The sequence below is a fragment of the Falco cherrug genome, chromosome 16 (genome assembly GCF_023634085.1).
Source record: "Falco cherrug isolate bFalChe1 chromosome 16, bFalChe1.pri, whole genome shotgun sequence".
In the NCBI taxonomy this organism is placed as follows: Eukaryota; Metazoa; Chordata; class Aves; order Falconiformes; family Falconidae; genus Falco; species Falco cherrug.
The window spans coordinates 2,481,827-2,497,010 of NC_073712.1; the positions used below are offsets into that span (position 1 = coordinate 2,481,827).

A 15,184-nucleotide genomic window follows, 5' to 3' on the forward strand; every position below is an offset into this window, starting at 1 on the left:
CTTCTCTTGTCCTAGTCAAGCAGCATGCGAGGGAGTCTCCTTTCTGTGCTTTCTTAGGTATGGAAAGACTTGCAAAAACCAAGAGGAGGAACTAAAGGAATAGTGTTTGCCAACACTGTATTACTGAGGTAAAGAAATGTAGATCATATGTGTCAGAAGTACTTTAAAGAAACAAAAGATGTGGCAATGTGAAGAAGCTGAAAGTAAAAGTGAGGGCAGTGAAAAAGAGCACAAGTGTTGGCACTTTTAGTGCAAAATAAATGAAGGTAGGGCAAAAAAAAAAAGGAACCTGTTGAAGACATAAAACTTGCGATGCTTTCGAATGTTGCAGAGGCAGAAAGCATTTCAGAGGTGTTCATAGCCACCAGGTGATGTGATGTGCAAGACACATTAAAGGAGCATAGGGCTGCAGGAAAGCTGAATTCCTTGTGCTGGTGTTGACTTAACTTGCCCCATTGAAGGGCCTCTACAGGAGTCACATGGGAGAATCCATGTCACGTTAAAGCATGAGTAGAAGCACTTTCACTTGCCGGTTTACTTTAGACAGCAAGCGCTACAGGATGGATCTCCCAAGAGTTTTAAAGGGACTCAAACATTACATTACTGTGCTCCAAATTATGCTGTAAAAATTGCCACTTAAGGTCATTTAGGGACCAGATAAATTTAAGTTGGTAAACACAGGACAGCTTTTAGTAAGGGCGCTAAGGTGAGGAGTGGAGAGGTGAATGTTGGGGTGGTTACAGGTGAGTTGGCATGGCTTTTGTACTGCCTGTAATAGTTAACGTTATGGCAAGAGTTGGAATGAGTAGAGCAGAGTACATGAGATTGTTGTGGCAGAGTTGATCTGTGTTTAATAGAGGAACTGTTGAAGAAGTCCTGGAACTACCAAAAAGCTTTTAAAAAATTCGCTTACTGAAACTTGTTGAAGAAACTAAACTGCTGTTGACACCTCTTGAATTAATAACTGATTAAAAGCTTGAAGAAAAGAGGTAGCAGTGACTGGTCATGTTTCACACTGCAGGGGGGTAATCTAGGGTCCCACATGAAGCTGGACTGCACAGCACATCTGTAAATGATGTGGAAAAGAGTCAGTAATTGTGTGGCGAAGTTGCTGATAGTGCTGTTCGGTCTGGCCAGAGTGAGAATCGATGGCAAAAATTACAGAATGATTTCACAAGAGTAAGTCGAGTGTGCAAACGGTATGTGTGGGTCAGTGTTGGTCAGCGAAGTAATGCTGGGAGAGGAGGACACAGCCCAGATGATACCTTAAAAAGTAAGGGGCTGTCCTCACTATTGTCACTGGGAGAAGAAATCCCATTGTCAGTGTGGAGAGTTTCCCGAAAATACCCATTCACGAAAATACCCATTCACGGCTCTGCCCGTGCTCAGAAAGCCAAATGGACCATTAAGGAGGGAACAGAGAACAAAGCGCGACATAAATTCCTCATGCTTCTGCAGTCTGAGCGCTGCATGCATTACTGGCTTGCTGCTCTCAGGAGGGGTAAAGCAGTGCGGTAAAAAAGCAGCACGGAGACATTCACAGGCGTGTGGAAAAGCTGCTGTTCTCAGAAGGAGCGAATGCATTGACTTTTCTGCCTGTGAAAGACTTAGCAGAATTGGAGGCTCTAAAATCATAAGCAACAGAGGTGAGTGGGAAGTGATCATTTATGACTTCTCATAAAGCTGAGGTGAGGTGAAAATGAGTCTGAAACAAGCAGAAGGAATTAGGTTGTTTCCCCCCCGTGTGCAAAATGTGGAACTCGTTGCTGTTGGATGTTAGAGGTAGAAATGGTTTAAAAGTGTTTTGACATTCCTGGAGGGGAAAAACCTCCTCACCAACCATTGAACACGGTGGCTGGATACAAACTTGCTTTCAGGCGGTTCCTAATGCCAAGATTTCTCAGGAGGTGTGTTGGGGGAAGTGTTGCTCTGCCCTCACCTTTTTTGTAGGCTGTTTGCAGGTAGGGGTTTGTAATGCAGTTAAGCCCATACAGCAGTTAGCTCTCCCTGGGTGCTGTGGGCTGCCCCGTGCTAGCCCCCGCTCTCTTCCATGCAGGTTTTAGCCAGGTTGAGATGGTTCGGGTTTTTGTGAGGATGTAGTTTGCTCCCTGGAGCAGGTTGATAGTGGATCTGGCTGGTGCTTGTACAAGGGGATGGGCAGAAATGCAGTCAGAGGTGAGCCTCTGGAGCAGGCTGAACTGTCCAGGAGAGGCTCCTGTCTCACTCGATACAGCTGTTCTGGAGGAATATGGGATGTCAGCTTTGGGGTAGGGGATGTGTGGTGGCAGTTTCTTCCTGCCATGTCACCCTTCAACAACTTCCAAACATGTCCCCAGAAACTCAGCTTCTTTCCTGCTTCTGCATCTTCTGTCTGCTGAGAAAGTGTAGGAATAGGCACCACCTGACAGCTTGGGGATGGGAGATGTGTTATTGTCAGCTTCCAGAAAGGTGGAAGTTCACCTGGTGACCTTTGTTGTCTCTAGGTTTTAATGGAACATAAATAAAAGCGTTGCCTGGACTGTTCAGGGAGAAGGTGGGGGAAATGAGGGCTCCAGGCTGTGGAGTGGTGCTGCTGTCTGTGTGTCTAACTTGGCTTGACTCCACCGTTAACTTGTTCCCAGTGAAATGGGAATGGTGTTTCCATTCCCCCTTTATTTAGTCTGTCCAGGTAACATCATACACCATCTCTGACGGTATATGTGTGCGCACTACGGCTGATGTCATTATGACAACTTGAGGATAATTCTGTAATGTGCAAAAATAATCTCTTGCTCTAGGTCTTCCTGTATTGGAGAACAGGTATGGAGGCCAAGCCATCTGCAGGAATGTCAGAGCAAGGACAGTGTCGCTCTGCAGGAGGTGCACGTCCACCAGAAGGGATCACACTTTGACCCTATGAAGAGGAGCAGTGTCTGTAACGGAGTCCTAAATTATGCTGATAAGGAGATTTAATGCCAACTTCTTATACAGCTGAAAAATACTGCTACCAGCTTTCCTGGTTAGATAACGGGTTTGATGGTGATGGTGTTAAGTCTCTGAGCTATCAGATCCTGTGCTCTGGAAGTGTGGTGGTCACTCCAGGCTCCAGGCTGCAGAATTGCTTTTTTTTTGCCTGTCTACATTACCTGTTTGTTTGCCATTTTTGCAGGTAGAAAAGGCATTTATAAGGCTGTCTTCAGCGTGGCTTGTGTTGTGATATCCTGTGTATGGAAAGGCATCTTCAGCTCAGTCCCTTGTGCGGTTTGTTGCCAGAAGCCAAGATATGCAGGTGGCTCTGAAGACGGTGCTGACCTTAGCAAACTGATTCATGTCAGCCTGGGCACTCTGACCCTCTTTAAAGTTTCTTGTCCATCTTGTTTGAGACTAGTCCCAATGCTTTGATTGGAATGTCATCTCAGTTTTGAATATTGGCTTTACAGGTCTTGTAATTGTTCTTTAAGTATCTTTCAGAGTAGGTGGCTCCACACATTTAGATCAATGGTTTAAAACTCCACTGAATCTCTGATGATATTTGCATGATACAGCTTGCTGTCCATTTGTATCAGGAGAGCAGCTATAGGTACAATGATAGCATGAAACTCGTAGCATCACTTGTGCTTCACCAGTTCAGCGTGCTTTTGCTGATGGTCGGCTCCTTCCCAACATAAGTGTGTTAATGCATATGGCTTTGAGAGTAATTTCTGTATTGCATTGGGTACCTCCTTGAATACATGATTTTGTGCCATAAAACCAGAGTATTGTGTGGAAGAAGGGATTCTGGAGACTTGACTGTAACACGTGGTTGTATGGTGGTCTCTTGGCTGTAACTTGAATCGTGGTAGAGTGGATGATGGGCAGAACTGGGTGGAAATCTGTGTATGGATAAACTGAGCTGGATTTGTAACAGAAGTTAACATTTTAATATTAAACTGAATTTTTAACAGGGAAATTGAAACAATCTGACTTTCAGGAAGAAGGGTTATTCACAGCAGTAAATGCCATTATTTGCACTGTGAAATGCTGCAGACATGCTGAGTGTAGTGCGAAGTTGTGAAAAAGACATTTCAAGTGAGATGCCTAAAGCCATCGCAGATGCTGGAGAGAAGTGGCCTTAATCTTTCTGTCCTTTACTGAGAAAATACAAAAATACAGTTGTAGTTTTCAGGGGTGTCCTGAAGAAGAGAGAGCTTTTGGAGTAGTTGTTGAGCATCATGATGGATGCTGAAGAAGTTCCTCAAAGAAGCACGTTTGTAGCATGTAAAAACTATGGCTGGGCTTCAGGTACTTGCTTGGCATTTCTCCCTAGTCTGTCTGCAGATGCTCTCCATGTTCTGCACTGGTCTGACCCCATGACTGACCCTACTTTGAGCAGGAGGTTGGACAGGATGACCTCCCGAGGTCCCTTTCAACCCAAATTACTTTATGGTTATGTTATTGAAAACCAGTCCTGTGGAAAACATTGCCTGCGTAGCTGAAGACTGATGCACAAGGAGTGGGCAGATGTTGGGTGAAGGGAGTGGTCTGTTTCTGACGCTGCTGCGGTTGCGAGGTCTGGTCTCTGCAAACTGTATGATGTTTTAGTTTGGAGTGTTGGTGCCCATGGTGCAGTGGATTCACCTGGGTTGGCTGCAGCAACTACCAGGGCCTCTGCTGCTGCCTGTCTCTGTTGGCAGCAGAGGCTACTCCAAGGGACCTGTAGCAGCTCCCGAACGAGCTCTGTGTGGACGTGCTGAGCTGGACTTGGTCAGTGCTGACCCACTTCAGCAAGGCAGGATGTGAACTGCAGTGATTCAGTAGAAAGTCCTGTTCATTTGTTTCTCCTTGCTTGCTTAATACTGTTTGGTTTGGTTCGGTCTCACTTAATTTCTCCAAAAAGCTGGAGATGAAGAGGTTGCATGAACTGGTTGTGTGGTAGATGGAGCTTGTTTGTGAAGGAGGAGAGTTGGATTTCGCTAATATTGAGGTTAATGGAGGAGAAGCAGAGCTGGGAGGAAAAGTGTTTGCTAAGTGTTCCCTATGCCAGCCCCTTCATTAAAAGTTTCTAATCTTTTGGTTTTACAGACTTCTATCTTGGGAAGAAGACTTGGTGCTTCTGATATCTCAAATCTACAAAATATAAGTGGAAGAAACACCAAGGGATGCGTTTTAACTGCAGTTATCCATGATAAAGACACAAAGTTCCTAGCCAACTGGGAAAAAACCAATAATAAACCAATTCTTTGAGAATAGAGGAGCCAATGTAATTTCAGTCCCCAGAAAGATTCTTGGACCAGGTCATTAAACAGCTCGCCAGTGTCTGCAACATAACAGGATAAATAGGTGCTATGCAGCAAATGCTGTTTTATATGATCTTTTCTTGATAAATCCATGTAATTTTTCTTTGATGGGAGAGCTGGCTTATTGCTTAAACAAGCAAGCGCTGTGCGTGAATGATGTGAGTTCAGTGGGGTTCCTGATATGATTTTGCCACAACGGTTATTTATCAGTTAAGAGATGCAGTTTTGTAATATTTTTAAGATACACAGTTGGCTGAAAGCCTGTGTGTAGAGTAGTTATCAGTGGGTTATTGTCAAACCCAAGGGGCTTTTAAGACAGCTCTTGGTCGCTGCAGTAGTGAGTATGCCTGTAGTTACCAACAGTGGCACCGCAGTCTGCTTGGGAAGCAGAATTAAAAAGATGTTGGAAAACTGGAGAGATGGCCTAAAATCAGAAACAAAATATTGTAAATCAAGTGCAGAGTACCATATGTAAAGGGAAAAAATCAAATGCAGATATGCAAAGAGATGTAAAGATGGCAAAATAGTCATGTTAGTGAGTTACAACTATGTGAAACCATTGCATTTATTCTGGCTTCTTAGTTCATACACACCCTTTAAAAATGTGGCTGTAATGCAATGCCATACTCAAGTCTGGAATATTGCAGACAGATAGAAGAATAATTACTGCTACTAGTTAAGAGGAGTATTATGTTAAGAACTCCAAATGAGGCTCCCTGCTTTTGCAGCTAGGATAAGAGGGGTTTTTTCTCCTTTTTTAAGGAGATCTATGATGAAAGGTTGAAAGAGCATGTTCAGTGTAAGCATGGAAAAGTGAGAGGCAATTCTCTCCCAACACAGAAAAGCCTTTACAAGTGAGGTGGATGTTAGGAGAAACTCAGATAACTGCATTTGTGAAGCACTCAAAAATGCTGCTAAGGAGAGTTGCAGAACTCCTTTGAGAAGAATTTTCTGTACATTTTTGTTGGGGATGCTGTCAGCACGTTTAACCTATCCACAGTAGTCAGGTTGTGCTAAAGGGACCTCAGGGCATACCTTCTGCTCCACAGTTTCTAGAACTAAAATCTTAAACATTTCTTAAGAAGACTAGTGACATTAAATGAAATGTTTAGTCCAGTTGTCAGCTACCCGGAACTTAAAGTTGCAGTTTTAAGCTCATGTATCATGGCATATGGATTTACCATACTAGAACAGCTGCTCTTCCTGCTTTTTATTTCCTGTGCTCAGTCATGAACAGAACTGTTACAAGCATTTTAATTTTGCCTTTGTTACAGAGCTTGTTTGGCAATTGAAAGAAGCTCTTGCTTTTTCTGGATAAATTTCTGGCTGGAGAATGTCCCACAGCCTGAACGATTGTACAGGCAGTTCCTGGTGTCAGTGTGCTTGGGCAGGGTTTGCTCGGGAAGGCGCTTGGTTCGTTCTCAGCTGTCTGAGGGTGTGATTTGGGACAGCTGAAGTGATCTTCCCAAAGCACTCTCTGGATGAACCCGGCTTGTCCGAAAAGGGACTGCTCGCTGATGGTCTTACTCCATCCTAGATCTTATCCATGCATTCTTCATGTAGGAGCTTGACTAATGATGTTACATTGTAGATATGATTTTATTTTAATTTGTTTTAAGTTGCAAATAATTTGCTTGTTACCAGCCTGCACTGCGAAACTTTTCGCCTGCAAGAGAAAAGAATAAGCTGAAAAAATAAATGAAGTTTGTGCAGAGAGCATAGGGGAGAGTTAATGCTCATGATTCATTTGAGTAGCTACACTATGGAATTGTGTTCTTCCCACATATGAGTCATTCAATTGGTATGATGTCTTTCTCCAAAAATCTTGATGAATTTTGCTGTGTGGGAATAGAAGTTATGATACTAACAATTTTTTTTCTTTTCTTGCAGAATTTGGTGTTCATTTAGCAGAACTGACTGTAGATCCCCAGGGAGCTTTGGCCATCCGTCAGGTGAGTTTTCCTGGAACTGCAGAAAAAATTTGGGTGGTATTTTCCTTGGTATTTAAAATATTCTCTCATGTTTCTAGGTGAAAAATTTGAGGTAGTTTTCTATTACTGCTTCTCTAGAAGAGCTTTACATCTCTCTAGAGTTGTTACTTTCTTTATCAACACTATTCAAGTGTTAACCTTCATTATAAATAGAGCTTTTTTTGGACTTAATAAGCCTGGTGCTGAGACAGTACTGTACTGGGAACGGGCACGACTTATTACGTGGATGGTAGGCATCAGCAAGCTGAAGTGTGGCTTCTTTGCAGCAGCTTTTGCTGTAGGTGTTTTCCTCCTTGAAAAGCAAGTTTAGGTTCAGTATTTCTTTAGTTAACTTGTGGCCTGTATCTTGGGCCTTTGTAGAGGTGAGTAAATGAAGCTGACCCGCCTTGGGTCAGTGTTGTACAGGCCATCATTGCTCAGTGAACAGTCATCAGTTCATCTTTCTACTGTGGTAGCTTTTTTCTGTCTGTTTCACAAAGATTTTTTGTGTTTTTGGCAAGCCCTGTTGCCTCCCTAAAAGCAGCGTGGTGGGACAAGGGGCTGAGCAAATGGGTCAGGGGTGACGCTTGCCATGGTTGCAAGATTTGTTGGTGATTCTTGACCTCTCTTCTAATGCAGCTAGCATCTGTCATTTTGAAACAGTATGTGGAAACTCACTGGTGTTCTCAGTCAGAAAAGTTTAGACCTCCCGAGACCACAGAAAGGGTAAGATTTGGTTTCATGTTGTCTACTTTGAGACACTTTATCCATCAAGAATATTGATTTTGTAGGTGGTTTAAAAAGTGCCAGTGCACTTGTGTATTTGAGGATTAATGGCTTCAGTTAAGGTTTTCTGACATTTTCCACTTCGAAAATCTGTTCTCAGTTGCTTAAAACAACACTAGACTTGGGAAGCTTGGGCTAATTTCTGTAGGAAAAAGTCAGCTGTAATGTTTCTGCTGCTCTAAAAGCAAGACTAGAAGGAAATTGCTTTGTAAGTTTTACAAATACTGATTCTGGCAGTCCTTTTTCAGAGATTTGCCAAAACTTGTGGGTTTTGGTTTGGGACTTAGAGACTATTTTCCCGTGACAAATTTCAGTTTAAAGGTCTGCTGGGTTTCATTAAAAACCTGTTCAGTAGGAGTATCTAACAGCTAAAATGGCCAGAGATTCTAGCCCTTTACTGCTTTGACTGGACTCTCTCTTGCATCTAAGGTATGATTCATCCCATTCAGAGATAATTGCTTGAAATAAATCTTGTGAATTATGCCCCAGAAGGGCTGTCTTTTTTTCCTGTCCCTTCAGGGTTGGGTGACTAGTTCTTGTTTACTAAAATCTTCCAAAGTAAGCAAACATAGTCCCTGACACTGGAGCTGGGATTTATCTCTGCTAACTCTGGATGTCTTCCATGTAGCTATCTACATCCTGTCTAGTTGCAGCTGTGGGCTATTTACTGTATGCTTGACCAAGTGCTCTGTGTGAGAAGAATGCTATGTTAAAACACACCATGCACTTTTCTGTAAAAAAAATTATGGGGTGTAGTGTGCAAGTTTTGTTGTCTCGAGTGGTTTTGTAAAACCAAAGTTGAATCAATATCAATACCTATGACAATCAAAAGTCATAGGTATAAATTATTTTTTTTATTAAATTGTTTTATGACTGGGGATCTGTTCTGCTAAATAATGTTATTCTCTACAGGCAAAAGTTGCTATTAGGGAGCTCCTGCCCAATGGGCTGAGAGAATCCATCAGCAAAGTGCGCTCGAGTGTCGCTTATGCAGTTTCAGCAATAGCCCATTGGGACTGGCCTGAAGCCTGGCCTGAGCTTTTCAATCTCTTGATGGAGATGCTGGTTAGTGGAGATGTGAATGCAGTGCATGGAGCCATGAGAGTGCTTACAGGTACGTGTATGCGAGAGCTTTGGCCAGGCTCATGTGGGAAGTGGTTTGAGCTTTTCCTTATGCTAGTATTCTGTCATTTTTCACTCCAAATCAAAGAATTTTCTGCTTCTCTTCTCCGGGGCGTGATGCTTGTTGGTCACTGTTGAATTGCGTGTTCATTATATGTCGTGAAAGCTGAGGAAGAATGTGTGTGCTACAAGTTATAGCTCAGGAGGAACTTTGATTGTAACACCGTGCTTTCCAGATACCTGCAATTTTTAGTGTGATATTTTTCTGCTTGCCTTCAAGGATTGCCATGGGTAGGCCAGATGACACTGGTGTAAAGTACAAATCAACAGGTTTCCAGTATGCTTAGTGTTTCCCAAAGATTCTGTTGTTGCTGTTGCCTATGAATTTGTTTTCTTATAAGAACTTCCCTTCTGTTTCCATTTTGTAGAATTTACACGGGAAGTGACAGACACACAGATGCCACTTGTTGCTCCTGTTATTCTTCCAGAGATGTACAAAATTTTCACAATGGCAGAGGTACAATCTTCACTACTAAGATGGTACTGGATGGTATTGGTGGGGTTGTTTCTTGGAGCAGAGAAGCTCCAGATTTAATGCTTAAGCTGTACTGTAATATGAGTTAGACTTAAGGAATTTTCTTGATGGTGTGATAGTTGATGGCAGCTAATGTTTCAACAAAAATGTTGAAGCCAATGATAAAATGAGAGAATCAAGTTAAAGGAAAAAATAAATGCAATTAAAAGAAAACTAAAGGAAATATCTGTGTCCCTGATCTATTATTTAAATTTTTTTCTAGGTGTATGGTATCCGCACAAGGTCACGTGCAGTGGAGATATTTACCACATGTGCCCACATGATCTGTAACATGGAGGAACTGGAAAAGGCAAGAGTTTAACCTACCATACAAAATATATTGAATTCAAACTGCATGAGGTTCTAAACATTGATATGAAAACAAAACATTGGAGAATTACATACTCTTGTCAGCTGTAATTCTGGGGAAGAGGGATTAATTTAATACATGTAAAGTGGCCAGCTCCCCCCTCTACGTGCATGCCTTGATACTGGGACTTAGTTTCCATAATTAAGTTTAACTTGTGACGTATCAGCGCACGTGCTCATAACAGCTCAGAGAAAGGGCAGTCAGCATGGGGAGTATCATCCCTTTGTCTGGAGATCCCTGTTGTAGCTTCCAGTCTCCAGGTGAACCTGGATAAATTGCCTGTGTGTCCTGATAAACTGCCAGGCCTTGGCCATCTGGGTTATGATGTGCAGTTTTCCGGCCCTTGGGCAAGGCGTTGGGTTACAAGCTCCTGGAACTTCATCAGTTGCTTTAGCACGCATCTTAACCTTTTGTTCTGAAACGAGTGGTGGAAACCAAACCAAATTTTTGAAAGAGTAGCTGTTAAGAAAAAAATGCTATGCAGTTAAGCAGCTTAATACAGGAGTCTCCTGTCTGGCTCTGGGCACATCTGCATTTTATATGGCCTTTGACAAGTGGGTTTCCCACCACTTCCCAGGCAATAAATTGGTTTTTTAAAACTTTTGGGAGGTGAGGACAGGAAAGGGTGACTCTCAGTCTAGTGGCTGGTTGTTGCTGAGTGGCTATAGCTTTTGCTTCCTCCCTGTTTGCACAGGCAGCGATTCAGCGCAGGTTTTTGGGAAGTTCTGATAATTACAGCATATCTGTACTGCACTGACAAGGATACTTATGCAATATACCATGCAGCTATACCTGTATCCAAAGTATAGTAGTAGCTCCCCACTGTCTTATTCTGGAGAAGGGCTGAAAGTATCCTTTATATTGCATATGAAACATTTTCTTATTGAAATTTGACTTTTTTTAAAAAAAAGCAATCTTTTTATAAATTGCTAAGGTGATATTTTGTAGTTGGCTTAAACATACAATTTTGCTGTCTTAGCTATGGAGTTATGAGGGATATTTTCAATCAAATTATTTTTGTCCAATATTACTTGCTGTGCCAAACGCCGCTTATGGAGTGCTTTGACATCTGGAAAAATACTTGCTGCATTTTCTGAGGTAGAATCATCATGGTAATCTTCAGGCCAGCTGTTGATACTCAGCTCACAAAGAGCTTGCTTGGTTTGGGGTAGTGTGGCTCAGGAGGAGATAAATGCCATCCGCAGGGTTCAATGTAATTGCTCATGTGCGATGTAGTCACCCCAGATTTCTTTAATAGCTTGAGGCGGGGGGTGGTGATGGGGTGCAGGGCATGATTCATCTAATCAAATGAAAGTGCCTCTTTAGGAGGATGTGCTCCTGAGACTCTCTGAACTGGATTGTCTGGATCTCTTTTTAGAGTCTGAAGTGATTAGCTTAGATGTAGGTGTGTGTTTTGTAGCAGTCTGTGCTGTGCAGTTTTGAAAGGTGAGATTCAACTGAGCTTAGTTTCCAACATGAGGAGAGGGCCAAAGTGATGTCTGAAACAAGTATTTCATGTGACTTTGCAATGTTCTGCAGTTGCCTTAAGTCCCTCTTGGGTTTTGTAGCAGAAAAGTGCAATTTCCACTGCTTCTCATGCTTTACTTGTTGGATGTGGGGGTTCTGTATCTAGTTTTCACCTGTGTTTGCATTTATTATAACTAGGGTGCGGCCAAAGTCCTGATTTTTCCGGTGGTGCAGCAGTTCACTGAGGCCTTTGTTCAGGCCCTGCAAATGCCTGATGGACCTACATCAGACAGCGGGTTTAAGATGGAAGTATTAAAGGTAAGTCACTCCAGACTGATCAGATGAAGAATTGAATACCAATAAGACTGTCAGATGTGCTGGAAAGCAGAGAAGCATGAGTGCATGTCACCTCTGCTAGTATTGCTCATGGTATCAATAATGAAGTGTTTTGTCTCACAGTACCATGCAACATTGAAATAAATAGGTCTGCCTGTACTGAAGGTGTCTGTGATGAGATCCATAGGCATCTGTCCATAAAAAGATCCATAGGGATCGATCTATTGGACAGCCTGTCTTTGTCATTTGCTGATCTAAGACATCTTGTTGGAACACCATACTCTGTAGTTAAATATCTCTTTTCTAAAGATGCTGCAGAATTCTGCTGCAATGAAGTTTTAAAAATATACTATGTGCACGTGCTTTTCTAGAACTTGCCTCTTCTTTAATGATTATCTCTGCAAAAGAGAGAAAATCTTTGCATTCTTCTGGTTTGCTGGAGAAAGATCGGATTGCAGAGTGCTGTGTACATGTAGCTCGGTGCGTGGGGAGAAGGGTGCCAGTGTAGGTGTGGAGAGCCCTTCAACAGCTGGGAAAGCACTGGAGTTCTAGGGTGCGCTGCCTGCAGCATAGGAGAGAAAAGAGCTCAAAAACATAAGCTGCAGAATCAAATCCAGATCTTCCATTTGCTTAGCCCAGCCAAGACTTGGCTCACAGTGTACAGCTTTCTGAAGATGCATGGCAGAGACGCATTCAGCCACATTCCCTGAAGAAAATAATGAAGAAGAGTTATTGAAAACAAGCATCAAAAGTTTTTTGTAAACCAGCTTTGCGCTGAAGCATGAAAATGAGTGCTGGGAGGGTGCTATCATATTATACAAACTAGAAACTGCCGAGTTCTGTGTTGTAGAACTTGTTTTCTTAGTCCTGTTCAAGGCAGCAGTACCCTGGTTATGGCATCCTGTCACTTCTCCGTAAGAGGTTACAGGTATTGTACACCTGTATTGAAACACCAGGAGGTTATTTTTTGCTGTGCAGCATCAAATGGAAGGGAGTTTGGGGCAGAACGTTGGCAAGTTTTCTTGAGAGAGAATCTCTTGTGGGGTTATTTTTTTTCCTTTTTATTGGCTGTGCTGCAATTCCTGGGGCAGTAACATACAGGAGCACTGACATGAAGGGAATACTCTGCAGGGTGTAATTTTGATTTGAACAGGCTGCCCCTCAGGTATGTTTGGATCTTTGATTCCAGATACATACATTCAGATCTTTAATGAGTAGAAATAGTTTTCAGCCTACACAGAAAGCAGTTGTAATATAGTTTCACTCTAACCATAGACCAGTTCTGTTCTTGTTACATTCATACATTCTGCAGCCTTTTTTATTTATGTAACAGTGCTTACTGGAATTGGAGCTATTTGTACTTGTATGTCTGCATTGATACGCAGCAGTAGTCTCTTAAAAAGATGTGATGGACTGCGAAGGTATTTGAGATGTCATCATGTTCTTGCTCTGTTCCTTAATTGTGTGTGGGCATCTGCTTTTGGCCACTGCTAGGTGGGTGCAATACAAGAGAGGATTTCAGTCTGAATGCGCTATTGTATGTTGGGTGGCACTGATGGCCGCAGAAAATCAGTCAGTTCAGGAGATCTGTTGCTGACAAGTGGTTTGTAGGAGGCTTTTTGTGAAGGGATGAGTATTCTGGCTGTTGGCTCAGGGCAGTTCATGATTTTGTTGCTTAAGGTTTCTAAGCTGATGATACCAGTTTTGTAAGGGAGGAAGGATTCAGGTGAAAGACTTACAAATTGCTTTCAATTCCAGAAAAGTGGATTTTATAGTCATTGTAATGCAGAAGTAAGAGACCTCAAGGGATTAGTTAAGCCAGCTCTACAGATGAGATCATTACAGGAACCCCTTGAAGTGCTGATGCAATGGAGGAGGAAATTGAGCCTTTTTTTATAGTACATATTCAACCAGATGCAAACTCAATCCTGTCTTTTTTTTTTTTTTTCTTAATGAAGTGCTGTGCAGCAAATGACAGAAAGATTTCCCCCTCCCCCTGACTCTTGAGAGCTTTGTACTCCAAGGTTTGTGGAGTTCTCTGGAAATCTGAGGCAGCTTTGACCTAAAATGTCTTGTTTTCCATCTAAGAACGTTATGCAGGACAGTGTCAAAAGCTTTAACAAGTAATGCTGAAGCATACACATCTGTCTGATCCGCTAGGACGGTTATCCTGTTTAAGAAAGTAAGTAGGTTGGATCGCATCATGGCGAGCCACTGATTGTTAATTTGTCCCCAATCTTTCCTGGTTTAGAGTTTAAATTACAAGTTTAGAAGCACTTGCTCAGCAGGAAAGTTAGTGCCTTTAACCCTTGGAGGACAGTGTGGAGGTTTGGCCACAATAAATATGTTTTCAACTGAGGACTAGAATGAAATACCAGTGGTGTAATTTATGGTTTTGTTGTTTGATGGTTTAGCATGAATCAAATCGGTATCCCTGAGGATGAATGAGCTGCAACTAAATGATTCTTGAATCCTAATTCCAGTGTTGTTGAACATGCCGCTATTGATTGTTTTGAGAGAAACAGTGTGATTAAACATGACAAGTAACAGAGATAAGGCAAATTTGATAGCAAGGGAATACAAATATGATATACTTAGTGTGCAGTAATTATATCAAGAGCACCAATTAACCAACAGTCTAAAGTGTCTTACTACCTTGATGTAGTGCTTCTTTGCTTACACTTAAAATCTGTTCTTTCAACACCTGTATATTAGGTGGGTCAGTGAAGTTATGCTTATATTTTTTTCTGCTGTTGGAACAAATAATTAGTTATGAAAAATAATCATACCCTCTTTGTTCTTGGATGATGATAGCCGTGTTTTGGCAAATTTCCTAAGTTTATGAGCAAAGTACATAACCTGCACCGGCTGTACTCTTACTGAGCATTTAGCTCTAGTGTGCTTTTCTGCTGCTGGCTAGAATACATTGTAAGCTTTTTATCCACAAATTTAGGGATTCCTTCTCCATCTAAAAGCACAAGTATGAGGTGAAAGAAGAAGAAGGTTTACTACAGAGTGACTGTAAGGAGCTGCTGAGCATCTAGTCAAGATGTGGATGGATGTTTGCTTGCAGAATAGCTGGAAGGGGTTCAGGAGCTGTTGTGTTGCTTCCCCAGCGGTGATTTTGGTGGGTCTGTGTGGTGAGTCAGGCTACAGGTGTGGGTGCCGTCAGTTATTGCCTGGCTTGGCCATTAAAAGTCCTGCTTGGGGAGCAGCTTGACTTTGCTCTGAAGAGGTGGATAAGGATTTTCTATGGGAATTTACATGCTGGTGGAGCAGTACATGGGGACTGGCAGAGGAGGAG

The 15,184-nt window shown here is 42.3% G+C and overlaps 1 protein-coding gene across 1 annotated transcript in view; it reads left to right on the forward strand.

Moving 5' to 3' along the window:
- IPO9 (importin 9) overlaps window positions 1-15,184 on the forward strand; it is a 38,875-nt gene that overhangs the window by 2,774 nt on the left and 20,917 nt on the right. Inside the window, exons 2-7 of the mRNA XM_055728408.1 lie at window positions 7,146-7,207; window positions 7,865-7,951; window positions 8,924-9,125; window positions 9,562-9,650; window positions 9,931-10,017; window positions 11,743-11,862. Coding sequence (XP_055584383.1) covers window positions 7,146-7,207; window positions 7,865-7,951; window positions 8,924-9,125; window positions 9,562-9,650; window positions 9,931-10,017; window positions 11,743-11,862 — 647 coding nt within the window. The remainder of the gene's footprint in view (window positions 1-7,145; window positions 7,208-7,864; window positions 7,952-8,923; window positions 9,126-9,561; window positions 9,651-9,930; window positions 10,018-11,742; window positions 11,863-15,184) is intronic.